The sequence below is a fragment of the Berghia stephanieae genome, chromosome 8 (assembly GCF_034508935.2).
Source record: "Berghia stephanieae isolate SIO BIC M18660-M18661 chromosome 8, UCSD_Bste_1.3, whole genome shotgun sequence".
Classification (NCBI taxonomy): domain Eukaryota; kingdom Metazoa; phylum Mollusca; class Gastropoda; order Nudibranchia; family Aeolidiidae; genus Berghia; species Berghia stephanieae.
In genome coordinates this window covers 40,281,111-40,298,072 of record NC_088367.1, presented here as the reverse complement: position 1 = coordinate 40,298,072, position 16,962 = coordinate 40,281,111, and the positions used below count along the sequence as shown (strand labels likewise).

Genomic DNA, 16,962 nt, shown 5'->3' with positions numbered 1-16,962 from the left:
TGTCTTACCTTTTCTTGTGTGCTTTAATTCTAATTCTAGAACTTTTTATTATCCCATTTTCTTTCTTTTTACGTGCACCGATATGACCTTAACGTGTTGCAAGTGCCGTAAAACCGTTAAGAACAAAACAAACGATTTATTGATATCTGAGTGGGCTTCTTGACCTCCCATAGTGGGCAGGATGGTCACTTACTGTCTCTTCTTTAAACCGAACCAAGCTGGCGTCCAGAAAAGGCCTGCCTTCTCCTGGACCCATATCTCCATTGGTGGAATTTCGATATTAACTAATAACTAGGTTTTGCACCAGGAATGCCCTGGCACTATGTATGATATGACAGTGTTGTCATTGATCCAGCTAGGGATTTTGCCATCCTTTTCACATTCAATAGGTTGTTTTTTTAAAAACAATGTATTAGTGGATGGGCAAATGGTTTTGCATATCTTTGTTGCGATGTAAAATTATTCATCTTCTTTAGATTAACTGTCTGTTCGCTTCAATCAAAGTCATGTAAGATTTGATGGCATATCTCTCCTTGTTTTCTTTGTTTGCCCATAATTTAGGGATAATTTTTCTGTTGTCTCTAGTGTCTCCCTGTCTTGTCTTTGCCTTCCGTTCGTTGAACGTTAGTCATCATCCACACACCACTTAAAACAAACACACCTGCTTGCCACATAGAGAGCGATGGCATTTCTTTTTCAATTCGATACAAACACAAGGCAAAGAATTTTATCAACAAATGCAAAAAGTTAAGGTCCATTTTGTTCGAGATTTTCGTGTTAGCCTCCGATAGTATTCGCGATTTCTGTGTTAGCCTCTGATAGTATTCCAGATTTTCGTGTTGCCAGTACAATGAAAATAGAGGGATTAAAACTGGGGAATTTACATATGTTGGAGATTTCCGTGATTTCGAGATGCTATTTACGTGTTTGAGATTTTCGTGCTGCACTGTAGATAGATTGATTGATAGATACATCCCTTTTATTCATTCCAGGGGAAGGTTTTCTTTAGGACCTTCCAAATGTAATACTGGAACCACCCATGTGTACACTGCAGAACAGCACCACAAAGTGAGCAAGAGCAAGGTAACTTTATTAAGGTCACAGCGCGGCAAAGAAATCAAATTTGGTAACATCTAGGTACGAAGCAAAGACCATAGCCATAAGGCTATACGGTATATTCCATCATCATCTTCTAGCTTGTGTACAAAGTTAGGTGCATATAAACATTGCTCATTAAATACACATAATACATATATATGGAAGTTAAAGGCGGTCTTTAACAGTTTGTTACACAATAGGAGCCTACATAATGTATGACTTTATAATTTTATCCCATCTATTCCACACTACATTTTCTTCGGTCTTCCAGAAGCTATGAAGGTTGCTCCATCCTGCATAGCTTGTCGCTAAAAAATATTTATTCGAAGGGTCAAGAGAATAGTTATAAGCACCGTAGACTAAGCTCATAACCATTCTAGAAGCAACCAGTGTCTTTAAACATTTTCTCTCAGCGCTATTCAGTTGAATTACTTTTTCATATCCTGCAATCATGTGGCCTCCAACATCTAGGACTGGCACGTCAGACTTCATAACCATCATCATATAAGCGATTGCAATGCCTAGGTCATATATACAATATGACATACAGCAGTCTTGAAAATCTAGAAGTCCACATATTTCGATACCAGAGGATGTTTTCTCAACAAGGATATTCTGCTCATTTAAATCACCGTGTATCTGACCTGAAACACAATGAAACGAAAAGGATTTGATTGTTATAACTGCAATAGGGAGTTTTTAAACATTTACATTGGTTGATCAAATTTCTTTATCAGTCTTTATTTATAGGATTATTTCCCCCTAAGATCAGAAGTCATTACAAATTTTTATTGATTTAGATTTTTTGTATTATCGTTTAAGAATAATCGTACAGGTTTAAACATTTTTGACAAATTTTCATCTGATTTGAAATAGCGGATTTTTTTTTCATGATTGGCTGTTATATGCCGCTCAAGTATTAGTAGTAGTAGTAGTAGTAGTAGTAGTAGTAGTAGTAGTAGTAGTAGTAGTAGTAGTAGTAGTAATAGTAGTAGTAGTAGTAGTAGTAGTAGTAGTGGTGGTGGTAGTCGTAGTAATAGTAGTAGTAGTAGTAATAGTAGTAGAAGTAGTAGTAGTAGTAGTAGTAGTAGTAGTAGTAGTAGTAGTAGTAGTAGTAGTAGTAGTAGTAGTAGTAGTAGTAGTAGTAGTAGTAGTAGTAGTAGTAGTAGTAGTAGTAGTAGTAGTAGTAGTAGTAGTGGTAGTAGTAGTAGTAGGAGTATTATTATTAGTAGTAGTAGTAGTAGTAGTAGTAGTAGGAGGAGGAGGAGGAGGAGGAGGAGGAGGAGGAGGAGTAGCAGTAGTAGTAGTAGTAGTAGTAGTAGTAGTAGTAGTAGTAGTAGTAGTAGTAGTAGTAGTAGTAGTAGTAGTAGTAGTAGTAGTAGTAGTAGTAGTAGTAGTAGTAGTAGTAGTAGTAGTTGTTAAGTTTGACATAATTTAGGATGACACAGGATATTTTTGTAACTACGGTTTTTATTCAAACCCAAAGAACAACATATTAATGTGGAGACATCGTGAGTGAATTTCAGTAGGAAGGAATCAACAGTAAAAGTAAAAGTGAAATGTAAACACCCGGTTATTTATCATAAGAGTGAATGCCCTTGGTTCAAGGGAAATAACCAACAAAGTATTGTAGAGAGACATTATTACACAATTGTTTCTCTTAGACCATTAGAAATCATAAGATCATATACTAATAGTAATAACACAGAAATAATTCAACACCCCCACTTGATCTAATGATTCTAATTGAAATTTAAAACTTTTAACGTACATTAATCCATTATAATATATAAATGTTGGTTTATCCATTGAGTAAATAAAACAAGTTACTTACTGAAGAAATTCTAATTGAGATTCTCACAAATTCTCAAATTCTTATACATGTAGTTATAATGTTACAAGTCAAGTCCATATTAATTTTCAAAAGCAAATTAAAAGTGCAAAACATTCCCTAATAATTTTGTATGTCAGATAGAAACAAAATCATAAGACTCATATTCATGTAACATTATCAAGTTGTTTGATAGAACAATAAAAGTAAAACAAGAATCATAATACATGTATGTGTGTCTCATCAACACAAGTATTCACATTATTATGTGTCAAAATAAAACATCCAATACAATTTTCAAGGCTATCACCATATTTTAGCCAAAAATCAAGGATTTGAATTTCTGCAATTGAAATTTAGTTGAAGGCTTTGTCATAATATCTGCCAACATGTCTGCAGTAGGGCAGTACTTTAAAGTAAACTTTCCATTCCTTAGTTCTGTGCGAATAAAATGGAATTTTATGTCTATGTGTTTAGATCTTTGTCTGTTCACTGGATTGTTCGCTAAAGCGATTGTTCCCTGATTGTCTTCAAAAATCAAAACATTGCCTGATTGATATTCTCTGTCAATGTCTTTCAACAACTGGTCTAAGTAAAGGCTTTCTTGTACTGCAAGTGCAAGATCCATGTACTCTGCCTCACATGAGGACAAAGCAACACTGGGTTGTCTCCTAGATTTCCAAGAAACTAAAGCTCCATTAGATGTCAGACCAAAACAATAACCTGAAGTGCTTCGCCTATCATCAGGACTTGAAGCCCAATCGGCATCACTATACCCTATCAAAGAAAGGTTGTCAATACTTCTTCTGTAAGTTAATTCATAGTCAAATGGTTCCCTTCAAATACCTAAATACATGTTTGACTGTCACCCAATGGCATGCCAATGGTCTGGACAAATGTTGAGAAAGTTTTGTAACTATCCAGCAGATGTCAGGCCTAGTGCATATCATAAGATAAATCAAGCTACCAACAGCCTATCTGTATTTTCTTTCATCTATTGGATCACTATCATTTGACCACTCAAATTTTTGTTCAGAGGGATTTGCTCTTGGTTTGCAATTAGTCATATCTAACCTTTCCAGAATTTTCTGAGTGTATCTTTTCTGGTTCATTTTCACATATCCTTTCCCTTGCTCAAATTGTATACCCAGGAAATAGGATAGATTCCCCAAATCTTTCATCTTAAATCTGTCTTTAAGAACTTTCTTAGTATCAGACATGACATTTACATTATTTGCAGCAATAACAAGGTCATCAACCCATGCTATAATAATGACAGTTTCATTTTCAGTGAACTTGGTGTACACACAGTGATCAGACTGGCTCTGCACAAACTTATTTTCAAGTAGAAGAGTATGCAGCAGGTTGTTCCAATTTCTCCCTGACTGCTTGAGTCCATACAAAGACTTTTGCAATTTATAAACTAGTTTGTTGTCTTTTGAATCTTTGATTTCAAAGCCTTCTGGTTGCTCCATGTATATTTCTGCATCAATTGGGGCATTCAGATATGCGGATTTTACATCCATTTGGTTTAAAATCAAGCCGTACTGACAAGCAAGTTGCATCAATATTCGAATTGATGTAATGTTTGCAGTTGGTGCAAAAGTTTCAGTGTATTCAATACCCTTAATCTGGCTGTAACCTTTAGCTACATATCTAGCTTTGTATGACTTTGAGCCTTTTGAGTCTTATTTCATTGTGTATACCCAACGTCCCCCCACTGCATTTCTGCCTTCTGGAAGCTCTGTTAAAGTAAATGTTTCATGTTCTTTCAAGGCATTAATTTCTTCTGCCATAGCTTTCTTCCAGAAGTCAGAAGCTAGGGATTCAATTGCTTCTTTGTAGTTTTTGGGAATACAGTACAACATTTTGTAACAATAATCAACATGTGCATTATCATTATCAACATGTACATCATCATCATAATCAACATTTGTTCTATAACAAGTTTCATAATCATCTAAGTACTTTGGTGGTTTAGTTTCCCGCCTAGGATAATGTGAATTTCCCTTTCTTTTGTCAACAACTACAATTGGGGTGCTTTTTTCATCTAGTTCTATTTCTTCATTTTCTTGTCTAGGTCTGAGTTCTAGTTCATCATCATTTTCATCATTTGGAAAGTGAGTGAAAGATTTCTCTCTTTCATGATCGCTGTTTTTGGTGGACAGAAATTTCACAATCCTGTGTCTATGCACCTTTCCAGTGTTTGGGAAATAAACTAAATAAGCAGGACTATTCCTGTCGTAGCCCACAAATATTCCCTTTGTGCCTCTGGCATCAAGTTTCTGCTTGTTTTGTACATATGTATAAACACTCACTACCAAATGGTCTCATATTTGACAAGTTTGGTCGTCTACCAGTAAATGTATGGTAAGGAGTATCCCCAAGACGATTATTGTAACATCTGTTACGGGTGTATGTAGCTGTGTGGATAGCATATGGCCACATTTCTTTACCTAGTTTAGCCTCTAACAAAAGACATCTACCCATTTCAAAAATGGTTCTCCAATTCCGTTCAGCGACACCGTTCTGGTGAGGAGAATAAGGAGCAGAGGTTTCATGCCTTATTTTATTCTCTTGCATCAACAACTGAAATTCACCCGACGTGAATTCTGTCCCATTATCTGACCTCAGACATTTCACTATCCCATAAGGGCTCGAATCCGCCAAAAATCTCATAGTTGCTGAGACTGTGTCACTTTTTTGTTTAAGAAAGTACACAAAGGACATTCCGGAAAAATCATCGGTAAATGCCAAAGCATATTTGAAACCTTCTCTAGAGGTTGGGGTAATTGGACCAGCCAAATCGGTATGGATCAACTGTAGTGGGACTTCTGAGCGAATGCGTGGAGTTTTATTTTTAACGTTAGTCATTTTCCCCTCAAGACAAATCTCACATTCAGCTTTCTCATTCTCACCATTTGTTTTATTTACATCAACCACTTGTTCAAGTTTCTTAACATCTTCAAAGTTACAGTGGCCAAGAATTTTATGCCAGTCTTGTAAATCTAAAGTGTAATTCACATCATGCACAGTTTGTTTAACATTAATATCAGTTTGTGTATCACTTTCTGAAACTACTATATTGTTACAAATGTGGAGATAATACGGTCTGCCATTCCTATGAATGTCAAATTTTCTGCCACTTTTGTCCATTAATTCTGCAGAATTTTGTCTGAAATGCACACTTGCTCCATTATCAGCAGCTGCTTGAACTGAAAAAATGGTCTGAGGGAATGTAGGAACATAAAGAACAATGCGGAGTTGTCCACTACACTTGTTGCCTTCGTCGTCAACCATTGTTACTTCCACCTGTCCTCTTTTAAGAGCTAGGTTATTTGCTCGGTCGCCATTTGCGAGCTCGATAAAATGTTCACTCGGGTTGAAGTTTTGTTCAAATTCGGTAAACTTTGTTAAGTCGTTGAAAATATGTGACGTTGCACCACAATCCACAAGAAGTTTCTCTTTCTTATTCACATTTAATGCATCGAAATGTTCATTCACCTTAAATGCAAAATTATGTTCATTTCCATCAGGTTGGAAGGCTGCATGTGCCTGCGTGTTATTGGTCGTTGAGGTTTGCTTTCGCGATCGACACGTTTTGTCAATGTGGTTATCTTTGCGACAAAAACTGCACCACAGTCTATTTGCTTTAGTTTTATTGACTGGACAGTCTCTTTTAAAATGTCCATGCTGACCACAGTTGAAACAAAGTATTTCTTTCGAAGGATTTTGTTGTTTAATTTTAGACGCATAGTTGGGCCTAGCCGTTGCCTTGTACTTTAAAACTGAATCTTCTGAAGTTGTAGAGATTCTTCTTGATTTTTCTGTTTCTTCAAAGCTTTGCAGAGCTACTTTGAAATCACTGAACGTCGGTTTCTTCTCTGATTGGGTGACAACAGCTACAAAAGCTTGGTATGAGTTAGGTAGCCCTTCAATACCATTGCGACTAGTAAACTATCAGAAACCTGTTCATCTGCATTTCGTAAAGCTGATGCTGCTGTCTCTGCCCTAATTAAGTACTCTGTTACACTTTCAGTAGGACTCTTGGCTAATGATGTCAATTCAGTGTACAAAGAAATCACTCTTGGGGTGCTTGAGCTGGCATAGTACCCCCGCAAAATCCTGAGGGCTTTTCGGCCGTCATCAGTTGCATCTCTCATGACTAAAGACAAGCTTTTGTCGTCCAGGAATTAAATCAACTCAGCATAAGCATCCGCATTCTTTTCAAAGTCTACATCTTCCCCTTCACCCGCAAGGATCACATATTTCAGTTTCTGTAGCCTGGGGTAGCTCAGAAACTTCATCTCCCATTGTTCATACTTCTGCTCATCCCCATCAAAAACTAATCTTGCATACCTGCTGTTGTTGGCACTGGGCCCATAACCTGTTAAGTTTGACATAATTTAGGATGACACAGGATATTTTTGTAACTACGGTTTTTATTCAAACCCAAAGAACAACATATAATGTGGAGACATCGTGAGTGAATTTCAGTAGGAAGGAATCAACAGTAAAAGTAAAAGTGAAATGTAAACACCTTGTTATTTATCATAAGAGTGAATGCCCTTGGTTCAAGGGAAATAACCAACAAAGTATTGTAGAGAGACATTATTACACAATTGTTTCTCTTAGACCATTAGAAATCATAAGATCATATACTAATAGTAATAACACAGAAATAATTCAACAGTAGTAGTAGTAGTAGTAGTAGTAGTAGTAGTAGTAGTAGTAGTAGTAGTAGTAGTAGTAGTAGTAGTAGTAGTAGTAGTAGTAGTAATAGTAGTAGTAGTAGTAGTGGAGACGGTTCACAACTCTGGTGATCGTAGTTGCCGCTTACATTGTTATTGTTTTTGTGGTGGTGGTTTGTAAGGTGATTAGAGTTGGGTGCATTGGTGGTGGTGGTATTTCATGATGATGATGATGATGATGATGATGATGATGATGATGATGAGGATGATGATGATGATGATGATGATGATGATGATGATGATGATGATGATGATGTTGATGATGATGATGGTGATGATGGCCATGGTGATGCAATGATAATAATGATTATGATAATAGAAGTTAAGTTTTGAAATGAAATGTATGCTCCCTATTTGTAAGTGAGTTTGGAAACTCTACAGATATCATCTGGAGAAAGTGTTTTGCTGAATAGTCTCTTGATACTTATAATCAAAGTTATTATGGCAAGTAAAAATAAGTAATGAGATACAACCTCTGCGGAATTCCCTTCTTCTTGCAAGAACATCTGTATCGAAAGCCTTGAGTACCTCCTCGGCAACTTTTCTGTGCGCTATGTCATCAACAGCATGGAGAACATCATTCACCTTAGTCATATTTTCCATATTCCACGACGGTATATAGTCCTCATAAAACTTGAATTCCAAACCCTATAAAAATGCGTGATTAATTTTTTTTTTAAATTGGAGAATGGGTCTATTGAGTGTAAGTATAATGATAGGTTTAAGTAACAAAATGGATACAGATTATTATGACATAGAATGGAATTTACTGGTTTGTCGAAGAATGCATTTCTCGACAGGTACCTTGAATACAGCTAATTCAATTAGTTAATGGTGGGCCAAGTGGGTAATTAGATTACTTCTTAAATAAAAGTAACAGAGTTTTTAAACTTTTACAGCTTCTCACAATGCTCTTTCTTACATATGTGCTATCTCAATTCTACTGAACCAATCCAGAAAGCCATTAATTTACACTGTCGAAGTATTTGTCTCAGTTCTAAACGCATCGGCTGTATTTTGATATTAGCCAAAGACACTTTCTTTAAGTTTTAATTTTTTAAAAAAAGACATCTCTTGTTTCGGGAGGCGGGGATGGCCACGTGTATTGTTGTGGTGACATAGGATCATGATTATGGTCAACTTTGTCTTGTGTGTTTACCAATTAGAAATCTTATTTTGTTTATCTGAGGGACTAGAATGGCAAAATATCCTTTAAAGCCAAAGATCTGTGACCATTCTCTTCTTATCATTGAATATTCTGAGATAGAGGCTCTTATTTTTCCTGACCCGCACTTCAATTGGCTCTTTGTTTCCTGGTCGGACTACATTTTTATAAAGAACAGTGAAACATCAATCCGTAAAAATATATTAATCAGTGGTGTATTCTTAACATTTCAATGGAAACCTCAGTAATCTAGATTTTCATCCTGAATTAAAATACTTTGATCGAGACTGACTATACAAACCTGAAGACCTTTACTAATACCAGCAACAAAATGGCCAATATCATAGGCAAGGCTAGCGGTCAAGGTTACTGTGCCCAGGATAGCACCACTAAGAAAAGGTCGCACTGACACCTTATATGTTACATCCACACCTTCAGATTGAAAGAAAAACATATAAGACTTCAATACCAATGCTAATGATAATGACAGCAATACTAACGATGAAGATAATTTTAATAAATATGATAAGAAGAAGGGTAAGAGTAATAAATGAAATAATAATAATAATAATAATAATAATATAATAATAATAATAATAATAATAATAATAATGATAATAATGATAATAATAATAATAATAATAATAATAATAATAATAATAATAATAATAATAATAATAATAATAATAATAATAATAATAATAATAATAATAATAATAATAATAATAATAATAATAAATAATAATAATAATAATAATAATAATAATAAATAATAATAATAATAATAATAATAAATAATAATAATAATAATAATAATAATAATAATAATATATAATAATAATAATATAATAATAATAATAATAATAATAATAATAATAATAATAATGAGAAGAAGAAAAAGAAGAAGAAGAAGTGTTTGTTTTAAAGGGTTTTTACGGCGCATGCAACACATGTGAGTTATATCAGCGCCAGTAAAAAGGGAGAAAATTTGATAGTAAAAAGTTATAGAATTACAATTAAAGCATTCAAGAAAAAGGGAAGACATAGGGGAATTAGTTCAAATGGGAAACAGATGTAGATTTCAAGAGCACACTATCAAAGTAGTCCTACATAGTTTGAGATCACCTAAAAGTCTCATCCAGACAAATGAACATCCCCACTAAGAAGAATACACTCAAAATGTTTGCAAATCATTTATAATTGTAAACAAAACATAATACAATGCATAACAGAGAGATGACTTACAAGACAAAAATATCATCTCCCATAACTCGAGGAAACTGTGCTGGAGTGTGCAATAGAATGATGATGTTAAATTATTTACTACACGCATTATTTTAATTGTTTTTTTTTTTACAAATGAAAGAACGTTTTGAAGCACCCACGTCTCAATAAGTGGGTATACTGTGTTGTCCTTTCATGCGTATTTTCCACCCATATGATCTTACCATCCTTTTTAACTGTGAGGGATGAGAAGAATTCTCCTTCCACTGTCTTGATTTCTTCCTGGCATTTGATTCCAGCGATATTAAGTTTATCCATTGCAAGCTTTTGGCCCACTAAAAATAGAAAACTATGAGGACGGTGGTGGTGGTATGATGATGATGATGATGATGATGATGATGATGATGATGATGATGATGATGATGAGGAGGAGGAGGAGGAGGAGGAGGAGGACGATGATGGTGAGGAGGAGGAAGATAATGATGATAATGATCATCATAATGATGAGAATGATTATAGCGGTGATAGTAGTGGTGGCTCAAATTCTATTCCAATAATGCAAAGGCATTTGTTTGTATCAATTAACAATCGGAAGTGGTTATTCAGTATCAGATACTGAATAGTGCTTTTCCACTATTCAGTATCCACAAGGAACTCTTTTCTATAGAGAGAGTGAAAAGTGCGACAATCTCGGTTGAATGTAAATAAACTGCTGACCTCCTTCCAGATTGAACACGTGCAGTAACTGACAGCCCGATTCAAAGTTGTAAAAATATTTAGATCGTAATTTTTAAATTTCTGCTATTGTGCAATTAACATATCTAGTTCAAAATATCAAAGTAAGAGTGGCATTCAAATACATTTTTAAATGTCTAAATAGACATGATTAAATGTCACTAAATGTTAAGTGATACCATGGCTTGGTGGATATAAGCTGTTTGACTCTGAGCTTAAGGTTCGAGAGTTCAAATCCCGGCTGGGCTAAGTTTGTTTTTTTTTCCCCAATATTTTAAAAATTCCTTCTGTCTATTGATATTTTTTAAACTTTTGTTTTAATAATTTTATTTGCTTGTAATATGCTTTAATGTTGATATTATACTATTGTTCTTTTATTATTATTATTATTATTATTATTATTATTATTATTATTATTATTATTATTATTATTATATTATTATTATTATTATTATTATTACTATTATTATTATTATTATTATTATTGTTGTTGTAATCGTCATCATCATCATTATTATTATGATTATTATTATTTTTTAATCAAATAGTTGGAGTAATTTAATCAGTCATCGATTTATTACGAATATCTTTTATGTGTTATAATCTCGTTGTTGTTTTTCATTGATGTGCTCTTCTCTTGTTTATTACTTTTAAAAATCTTGCTTTTTTCTGTTTGTCTCATTTGTTGTTGTTGTTGTTGTTTGTTTGGTCATCTAAGACAAACCCGATTCATTATAAATATGTGGCCAGACTTTCTGCCATTTTTAATTGAGCGATGTACTTCCGTGAATTAATTGCCGTATTATATTAAAATTTACGTGATGATAATAATAATAATAATAATAATAATAATAATAATAATAATAATAATAATAATAATAATAATAACAATAATAATAATAATAATAATAATAATAATAATAATAATAATAATAATAATAATAATAATAATAATAATAATAATAATAATAATAATATATAATAATAAAATAATAATAATAATAATAATAATAATAATAATAATAATAATAAATAATAATAATAATAATAATAATAATAATAATAATAATAAATAAAATAATAATAATAGTAATAATATAATAATAATGATATATAATAATAATAATAATAATAATAATAATAATAATAATAATAAATAAATAATAATAAAATAATAATAATAATAATAATAATAATAATAATAATAATAATAATAATAATAATAATAATAATAATAATAATAATAATAATAATAATTTAAATAGATACTGAATATTAGACTACAATTGACATCTATTTACTGAATACACGTGGTATTTTTAGAGGAGATTCTTTTTTTACGAAACACGCCAGGAAGTAGGCAACAGTGGGGAGTGAACCTGGGACTGGGTTTCGTAAAAAAAAGCAATTACTTTTTTTTACGAAACCCGACAATATCCGACAAAGTTATGGAAAGAAAGTAGGCAACAGTGGGGGAGTGAACCCGAGACTCAGGGAAGTGTACACTATTGGGGAGTAAACCTAAGTCTATGGTTTTTCGACAGCTTTTGGCGGGTTTCGTAAAAATGTAATTGCTTCATTCTCGTCTGGTACCCACCTCCCATAGTCCGGCTTCATTTCCCACTGGTATCCATCTTCCATAGTCCCAGGTTCATTTCCACTGTTAACCTCTTCTCACAGTCCCAGGTTCACTCCCAACCGGTGTGCACTTCCCTGAGTCCCGGTTCATTGCCCAATGGTGCCCACTTCCCATAACTTTTGATAATATCGGTAGGTTTTGAAATAAAAGTACATTCTGAGCTCACTGTCCACTGGTATGAACCTCTCGCAGTCCCAGGTTCAATCCTCATTGGTGTCCGAATCCCAGATTCACTCCCCACTGCTGCCTGCTTCCCATAACTTTGTCGGGTTTTGGCGGGTTCCGATAAAAAGTAATTCCCCCTCTCCCTTGGTCTTGCTTTTTTACAAAATCCAGAGTCCCAGGTTCACTCCCCACAAGTGTACACTTCCCTGAATCACAGGATCACCCCCCACTGTTGCCTACTTCAATAACTTTGTCGGATATTGCCAGGTTTGTCGGGTTTCGTAAAAAGTTAATTCCTTTTATGTGCAACTTGCTGAAACCCGCCGAAAACCAGAGTCTCAGGTTCACACCCCACAGGTGTACACTTCCATGAATCTCAGGTTCACTCCCCACTGTTGCCTCACTTCCCATAACTTTGTCGGATATTGCCGGGTTTCGTAAAAAAGGCAATTGCTTTTATATGAAACTCGCTGAAACCCGCTGAAAACCAGAGTCTCAGGTTCACTCCCCACTGGTGTATACTTCTATGAATCTCAGGTTCACTCCCCATTGTTGCCTACTTCAATAACTTTGTCAGATATTGCCAGGTTTCGTCGGGTTTCGTAAAAAAGTAATTGCTTTTATGTGAAACTCGCTGAAACCCGCCGAAAACCAGAGTCTCAGGTTCACTCCCCACTGGTGTACACTTCCATGAATCTCAGGTTCACTCCCCACTGTTGCCTACTTCCCATAACTTTGTCGGATATTGCCGGGTTTCGTAAAAAGGTAATTGCTTTTATGTGAAACTCGCTGAAACCCGCCAAAAACCATAGTCTCAGGTTCACTCCCCACTGGTGTACACTTCCCTCAGCTCAGGTTCACTCCCCACTGTTGCCTACTTCCCACAACTTTGTCGGATATTGCCGGGTTTCGTAAAAAAAGCAATTGCTTTTATATGAAACTCGCTGAAACCCGCTGAAAACCAGAGTCTCAGGTTCACTCCCCACTAGTGTATACTTCTATGAATCTCAGGTTCACTCCCCACTGTTGCCTACTTCAATAACTTTGTCGGATATTGCCAGGTTTCGTCGGGTTTGGTAAAAAAGTAATTGCTTTTATGTGAAACTCACTGAAACCCGCAGAAAACCATAGTCTCAGGTTCACTCCCCATTGGTGTACACTTCCCTTAGTCTCACGTTCACTCCCCATTATTTGCCTACTTTCCATAACTTTGCCCCATTTTGTTGGGATTTGGCGCATTTCGTAAACAAAAAGTAATTGCTTTTTTTTTCCTCCAAAACTCACCGAAAACCAGTCCCAGGTTCACTCCCCACTAGTGTACACTTCCCCGAATCTCAGGTTCACTCCCCACTGTTGCCTACTACCCATAACTTTCTCGGATATTGCCAGGTTTCGTCGGGTTTCATAAAAATGTAATTGCTTTTATATGAAATTATCCGAAGCCCGCCGAAAACCATAGTCTCAGGTTCACTCCCCACTGGTGTACACTTCGCTGTCTCAGGTTCAGTCCCACGCTTTGCCTACTTTCCACAAGTTTGCCGCATATTGTCGGGTTTCGTAAAAAAGTAACCCCCCCCCCCATTTTGTTACTGCTGTTTTACAAAACCCAGAGTCCCAGGTTCACTCCCCACTAGTGTACACTTCCCCGAATCTCAGGTTCACTCCCTACTGTTGCCTACTACCCATAACTTTCTCGGATATTGCCAGGTTTCGTCGGGTTTCATAAAAATGTAAATGCTTTTATATGAAATTATCTGAAGACCGCCGAAAACCATAGTCTCAGGTTCACTCCCCACTGGTGTACACTTCACTGTCTCAGGTTCAGTCCCATGCTTTGCCTACTTTCCACAAGTTTGCCGCATATTGTCGGGTTTCGTAAAAAAGTACCCCCCCCCCCCATTTTGTTACTGATGTTTTACAAAACCCAGAGTCCCAGGTTCACTCCCCACTGGTGTACACTTCCCTGGTTCTCAGGTTCATCCCTTCCTCCCCCCCCCCCTCCCTTACACACTCACACACACACACACACACACACACACACACACACACACGCTGCTGCCTAACTCCCATAACTTTGTCGGATATTGCCAGGTGTCGTCGGGTTTCGTAAAAAAGTAATTGCTTTTTATTACGAAACCCGCCGAAACCCAGTTCCAGGTTCACTCCCCACAGGTGTACACTCCTCTGAGTCCCAGATTCACTCCCACAGCTGCCCTCTTTGTCAGGTTTCGGAAAAAAACAACACCGTATTATAGTGCAAAACCACTATTCAGTGTCAGATACTGAATAGTACAAAACCACTATTCAGTATCAGATACTGAATAGTGCTAGCCTTAACAATCAGTAAAAATTCAATCTCACCTTTTTATTTCAAAATAAAGTAGTGTGCGGTGTTTTTTTTTTTCACGAAACTCACCGTAACCGTCCGAAGTTCTGGGAAGTGGGCAGCAGTGGGGAGTGAACCACGGACTCAGGGAGGTGGACCGTGACCTTCGTTATTCTAGTCACGAAGGCCACGGGTGGACCCCAAAGGGGAGTGAACCTGGGACTATGAAAGATGCAGAGCTGCCTAATTACAATTTCAAAAATTCGTAGTTTCCAGGGGAAAAAAAGAAAAAGTCACTATATAAATAATTTGCTCTCAGCACGGTCCAAAAATGTTCCAAAGTCTTGAATATACAATGTGTCTTTTAAATTATTGCCACATTTCAGGGTTGAATAACTCGAGAGCTGCGCAAGATTTCATCAAACATGTGCAGAATTTATTCAAGTTTTGATTGACATAAGGTTTAATACTCTGGGCCCTTTGGTAGCTGAGTTATGACATCATCAGTAGAAAAGGGTAATTTTGACATAAGTAATTTATTTTGGATTTGTCCAACATGATTCTCGAACCTTTACACACTCACTGAAAACGTTGTCTTCTCAGATGAAGCAACCTTTACGTGTCCGGGCATGTACACAAATACAATGTTCTACATTGGAGGAAACAAAAACCAGTAGAAGTTATCAAGTGTCGTTGCAACTCACAAAAAGTCAATGAGTGGTGTGAACTAACCAGGGAAAGAGTGGTCGGTCCTTTTTCTTTGGGGGAGGGGGGATGACATGACAGTGACAACAACAAACTATCTGACCATGATAGAACCATACGGCGTCCCCCAATTTGATTATGTTCAACCTAACATCTTTTCCCAATAACAGGATGGAGCTCCCCTTCAGTGGAGTTTAAATGTGAGGGAATTTTTAAATGAACAGCTCCCAAACCGATGGACTGGCAAAGATGGTCCGATTTCCTCCAAGATTACTGATCTAACCACACTTGACTTTTTTTATGGGGATATGAATAAGTGAAGAGCAGAGTGTTTAGAACTCCCGTGAGAGATATGCGCTGCATGAAGACAAAAATAAGAGAAGCTATTCGTGGGACGAACTGGAGAGACGCTTGTCATTCAAAATGATGGTGGTCACGTGGAGGACGATTGCGCAAACACACGATCACAAGTAAGATATCTGAAAAAAAAAACTTTTCTAAATTTGGATCACTATGTTGAAAACCAAATTGATTTCGTTGCAGCTGTTCTTGACTTATTCAACCTTGAAATGAATCAAACAAACACGCTGTAAATTGTGATCTATTTCAAAATTACCATTTTCTACCGATGACGTCATATCTAGCTATCAAAGGGCACAAAGTGTTAAAACTTATATCAATCAAAACTTAAATAAATTCTGCATCTTTGGCAAAATACAAACAAACCATTTGATGAAATCTTACATAACTTGGGAGTTATTCAAACCTGAAGTGTGTCCAAAAAATAACAAAAAATAAAAAAACACTGTAGCTTCTAAGAAGCTAAAGTTTCCTTCTAAATCTTGTGCTTTATTGAGTTAAAGAGAGGTATGAAGCTCTGTAGCTAAAGCCAAAAATTCGTATAGAGAAAATGAGCCTGAGACTATAGACGTGGGCAATAATGGGGAATGAACCAGGGGCTACGAGAGGTACGAGATATACCAGTAGAGAGTGAATTCAGAGGGGTAATTCTTTATTCTGAAACTCATCAAAACCAAACGAAATTATGGGAAGTGGGCAGCAGTGGGGAGTGAACCAGAGACAGAGACTCAGGGAATTATCAAAACCTCCCAATACAGGTAATTAACATTATAAAGACTCAAACCGTCCCTTAAATTTTCTGTCCAACATGTTAAAAACAGGTTGTTTTTTTTTTTGTTTTTTTTTTTGTTTTTGTTTTTTTGGGGGGGGGGGGGGTTCAGAGCGATAATAAGTTGTTAGAAGGTGTGGACTGTAAAAAGTAATTTGAAAAAAAGAATAATAATAATAATAATAATAATAATA

At 35.8% G+C, this 16,962-nt stretch overlaps 1 protein-coding gene across 4 annotated transcripts in view; it reads right to left on the bottom strand.

Annotated features, from left to right (window-relative positions):
• Positions 1–1,069: 1,069 nt before the first annotated feature.
• The window catches only part of LOC144978674 (hydroxylysine kinase-like), a 69,220-nt gene continuing 53,327 nt past the window's right edge, over positions 1,070–16,962 (bottom strand). For all 4 annotated transcript variants that reach the window (XM_078925045.1, XM_078925043.1, XM_078925051.1 and 1 more), the window contains exons 3-6: positions 10,294–10,404; positions 9,147–9,277; positions 8,154–8,328; positions 1,070–1,742 (exon numbers count right to left, since the gene is read on the bottom strand). In XM_078925045.1, the coding sequence (XP_078781171.1) occupies positions 1,303–1,742; positions 8,154–8,328; positions 9,147–9,277; positions 10,294–10,404 (857 nt within the window). In that variant the 3' untranslated portion in view covers positions 1,070–1,302. The remainder of the gene's footprint in view (positions 1,743–8,153; positions 8,329–9,146; positions 9,278–10,293; positions 10,405–16,962) is intronic.